Raw genomic sequence first — 4,830 nt, 5'->3', positions numbered from 1 at the left:
CAGGAGATGCTTTGCATGGGGTACTTCGGGGGTCCCTTTTAGTTTTCTTTTGTACCTTTTTTTTCTTTTCCCCCCTCCGGCCCCGTTCGCTGCCCACACCTCTGTCAATGCTTCCCCCACACCTTCTCAAGCCACGGTCTTATCACGGATCCTCTCGCCGCCCACCCGTGACATGTCCAACCCAGCACTGCACAGGGGCTCCTGCCCCCACACCTGGCAAAGTCCCGTGGGGGCACAAAGCGACTCCGAGGGGGCTGTGGGGAAAGGCGACACGGGGACACTCGGACGCATCCCTAAAGAACGGGGCGGGCGTTTCAGACCTCGAGGCGCCCTCGAAGAGAGGATCATGAAGTCGGAACCCTCCGGCTTTTGCGTCCTCTGCCTCGGTTATTTCAAAGTCTATCCAGCAGCGGTGAAAAGCAGGGTGGGAAGTGGGTGACGGCGGGACGTGCAGCCCGGAGACCACGGCACTGGCCTCCTCGAGTCAACCTCTCGCTCTCCTCCTCCGACTGGAGGATTTGGGGTTGCATCTTTAACTGTCTCGGATGCTGGGGTGGAAGAGTTTTCTCAGAAGGAGCCAAGGGAAAATAAGTGCCTGTCCAGTGATAGTCGTTTATATACATTTTATTGGAAAAAAAGAAATTTACATCAAAATATTTTGGCAAACTGTAAAAAGTATACATAAGTGCAAATATATTCTCCTTTTAAAGCAATACTGTGTGAGTATACACGAGATTTATTTAAAATAATTTTTTAAAAAATACTGTGGTAGAAAACAACTTTTGTAAAAATAAAAAACAAAACGTTGTATTGCTGCAATACTGGAAAAAAAATTGAACTTTTCTTACAGTCTATACACGAAAGGGCTAAACAATACTGTTTTAATAATATCAATCGGTCGGTGCTGAAGTCCATACAAAGTGTCCTTGGTGGGGCTCGGGGAGAGAACACAATAAAAAAGTAAATTTCCCACTAACGCAGTAACAGAAGGGGGAGTCCTCGCAGGTGCTGAGACATTTATTTTTCTTATGCAAAGACACTTTCTCGTGTAAAAATATATCGAATTGTTCCCTTTCCCAAAGCTCGGTTCTTTAGGAGATCACAGAAAGGCGGTTTATGATTAAGGTGGTCAGACTTGGCATAAGGACACTTACGTCCCCCCTAACCCAAAACATCACGCAAGGCATTTTTCTTTTAGTAAGGTCTTTGGAGCATTATATCGGCTGTACGTGTCCTTCAGGGGGTGGAGCGGGACCGAAAACACTGCTTCCTTAGGCAAATTTGCTAAGTGACTCGTGTACTATCAATTCTATTAGAGTGCACATTATATTTAATCTGCGTGGGTCCGTCTACACCTCGGCTCTGTTCAGTGACACCTGATTGTCTCTGTTGGGGCGCTGCCTTCACATCACGCAGGGCTTGATGTCTTGACAGACGCTTTGGTGATGGTGATGGTGGTAGTAAGATCCACTAGCAGACGGGTGAAACGAAGAAATGCCATTAAAATTGAGGACAAAATCTTTCCTGTCACACACCGGGGAGGGATGGTGCTGGTAGCGAGGCAGTCCCACTGCAAGAGAAGGAAATAACAAGAGCTGCTCAGAAGTCGGAGAGCTTAGCCAGGGTGGAGCAGCCCTTCCTCCCTCACCCGCAGGAAGGAGAAGCTGCCTGCACAGAGCTGGCACACCGCTCCCTTTACCCCTGGTCTCGGCTCCCCCTGCAAGGTTTGACAACTCCTCTTTGGCTTTGCTGGAAGCGGACTTGGACATTCCCCCGGGGGCAGAGTCTGATCCGCTGCAGGGCAGAGACACCTGGGGTCCCATTGCCCCGAGCGAGGAGGGGAAGTGGATTCCCCGGAGTCCCTCACCGCCCGCAGGTAGGCTCGGGGCTGCACCCGTGCTCGCACGAGTCCCCGAGCCTGCTCTGCGAGGAGGTTCTAGACTACAGCGCGGTGTGGCACGCAGGCTGAGGACAGGACGGCATGCGGAGGTGGAAGCCCAAGGACACGTGCCCGGCCGCATCCCGGGCTCACGGACATCCCTGAGCATCCCTCCTGCGCGGGCACACACGCACTGCTGTCTGTCTACCCTCTGCCTGGGTACTTAGCAACGTGGAGGGGTAGTTCAGCCTCTGTGTGGGGGATAGATGAGGGAGTGTGTTTTGTGCGTGTGTGCGAGAGAGAGAGAGAAGGAGGAGACGATGCCACTTGTGTGTTTTCCTGCGTGCACCACAGCCATTTGAACCTGATTCCCACCTTCCCTTGCTCTTCCCGATCCCTACCCGGTTCCTGGGAGGATTTTGCTTCTAGTTTGAGTGGCTGCAGGTTGGATTCCAATCACGATCCATGTGTGTGTTGATACAGTATATATTTATTTATGTGTGTGTGTGTAAGAGCGTTCACGCCTTTTCGCGTGTGCGCTTTCCTAAACATAAGATACACCCTACGGTTCGTCAACAACAAGCCAAGTACATCCGTGGCACCCACATGCAAATGACCTTGCAAATTCCCATTGTAATCTCCCACAGCCTAAGGCAGCCTTTCGGGGGCCGCGTGGGAAACGTCACCCCACCCCCAACACCGAGCCGTAGGACCGTGCTGGGATCCTTGGTCTGGCAGGATTCCTACTGGATCCGGCGGGGAGGGGAGCATTGCCCGAGCAAGGCCCGCAGGGTAGAGCCAGAGAGGGTTTTGGTTTGGCGTGTGGATGTCAAACTCGGCTAGCGGGATCCTGTCAAATATGACCGAGGGTCAAGGGGAAAAAAAAAAAAAAAAGCGAGGAGAAAAAAAAAGCAAAAGAAAGAGATGGAGAGTGAGGGGGTAGGAGGGGAAAAAAAAAGGGGGGAAAGAAAAAGAAAAAAACAGGAGGGAAACGTCCCCGGTTTTCCTCAGGATGGCGGAGCCGAACCCTTTGGCGGCGTCGGCCGGCGGCGCGCACAGCCCGTTCTCCTCCGGCATTGTCCCCTCCTTCACCCTGCAGAGCTCACTTTATAAAAGTGATTATTTCGCTGGATTTCCTCGGCTTTCTAATAACCCTGCTGGTATGCTCACCATAAACTGGGGCACTTTATTACAATCCTGATTCAATCATTTAGCAGGATTTAATAGTCTGCGAAAAAAATCCGGCTCCCCCCGCCCCCCAGCTTCAAAATCCTTTTAGCAGAACCCAGCCTCCTGTTTCTAATTTTTACCTCTCTTATTCTTGGGTCTGATAGAAATTCACGGTTTTAAGTCCTCCCTGACGCTGTCATGGGCAGAGTATTATTGACCGATCAACACCGATTGCCACGCAATTTGCTTTGCATTTAACTAAGAGAAAGGAAAAGGCGAATTTCACTTGCTACTGCTTTAGTGGGGCGAGGAGGAGAAAGATTATTGCTGGTTATAAGTACAAATAAAAGAGCTCGGATCCTTTTTCCCCTTCTCCTTTCACTCTTCTGAAATATTTGTGCCACAGAGATTTTACGTATCATGCACAAATAAGGATTGGATCCACTCAAAAATTTAAAAATAGAAAATAAAGGGTTTGGTTTGATTTTTTTTCAGTTAATCAAGGACTGGGTATGGCTTTCACTAAAGTCCTGGGCCCAGATACGGAAAAACAAGCGGAGAAACACCGTTTTGCACAGCGGTGGCATTAAATCTGAGCTGCTGGAAACAGACGCTCGTGGTCGGCATTAAGACAGCGTCCAGCGGTCCGTATGCGTCTGTACCCGTCCTTGAACAAAAACAATTTGGATTTAAACCGCCCAGGCCTCGGAAACCGCAGTGGAACTCCGGGAGGACCAGCACCCTTGCTCTCTCTCCCTCTGCTTTTTGTTTTGAAGAGGTATTCTCGAGCTGCTTCTGGATGAAAATTTCTCTTCCAGGAATCAGCTTTCTTACCTCAAGTGTCTGGCAGGAGGAGGGGGCAGCTGCCTCCCAGTCCCGTTCCCCGGCCAGTCCTACTCCTGCACCACGCGTGGCCTCACAGGCCCTGCGTGGCGGACTGTGTGGCCGCAAATAGTCAAACAAACAGAGGGGAAAAAAATCCAAAGGAAGGAAAAGAAAAGAAAACAAAGATCCAAGCAAAAACAACAAAGCAAAGCAGAAATTCCTAATGGAGAAGGTACGTAGTTCGGCGGGGGATGCCCTTGTGAACCCGCCGGCCTCACGCCCCGGCCCTAAAAAGCACGTGGAATGACTCCCTACGTCTCCGAAAAGTTGGTTTAAACCTCAGCAGCAGAGTCCTGTGGGCACAGTGGAGCCCACCTGGGGACGCATCTCGTCCCCTCGTTCCTCCACGCCGAAACGCCGGTAAGACGGCGACCCGCTTTGCAGCCGCCTCTCCCCAGAAGGCACATCAGCGTTATTCAGGGTTTGGGTCTTTTGTTTTTAAGAGAGCAAAGTTTGCAATTGCTCGCTTTCCCTGACAGCCCACATCCCTTCTGCGGTGATGGCAAAGCGACTTGCACGGCGGCCCGCCCTCCCCACGGCGACCGCGGGCTGTGGGGAGGCCAGGGCAGGCTGCGGCGCTCGCAGAGGGACAGGAGAGTGATTGACAGGCGCCTAGGGAGGGGGCGGGAGGGGACCCTGAGCTGAGGGTCGCCTGTATTTGTTACTTGTTGAAATTCCCATAAAATTGAACAAGACCCCGCTCTCATAGGGGTTAAGTCAGGCTAAAATCCTCTTCGGTGTGGTCCAGCCCAGACTGTCTTTGTTTGCTTAACCTCTGGGACCCACGTTTAAAAGGGCTATTTGGAAAAATTCCCCGTAAGAGCCCAACATCTTTTACCCATTTTTGTGCTCGGATTTTTCTGAGCAGACATTGTCTGTAATCACCGGCCGGGGAG

General features: G+C 51.3%; 1 protein-coding gene across 1 annotated transcript in view; it reads right to left on the bottom strand.

Annotated features, from left to right (window-relative positions):
* Positions 1–608: 608 nt before the first annotated feature.
* The window catches only part of FOXF2 (forkhead box F2), a gene marked incomplete at its 5' end in the record, with an annotated part of 5,690 nt that continues 1,468 nt past the window's right edge, over positions 609–4,830 (bottom strand). Inside the window, one exon of the mRNA XM_017738582.1 lies at positions 609–2,101. Coding sequence (XP_017594071.1) covers positions 1,404–2,101 — 698 coding nt within the window. The remainder of the gene's footprint in view (positions 2,102–4,830) is intronic.

Source organism: Corvus brachyrhynchos, unplaced genomic scaffold (assembly GCF_000691975.1).
Source record: "Corvus brachyrhynchos isolate BGI_N302 unplaced genomic scaffold, ASM69197v1 scaffold237, whole genome shotgun sequence".
NCBI classification, from domain to species: domain Eukaryota; kingdom Metazoa; phylum Chordata; class Aves; order Passeriformes; family Corvidae; genus Corvus; species Corvus brachyrhynchos.
The sequence above is the reverse complement of the archived record's forward strand: the minus strand, read 5'-3'. Positions and strand labels throughout refer to the sequence as shown.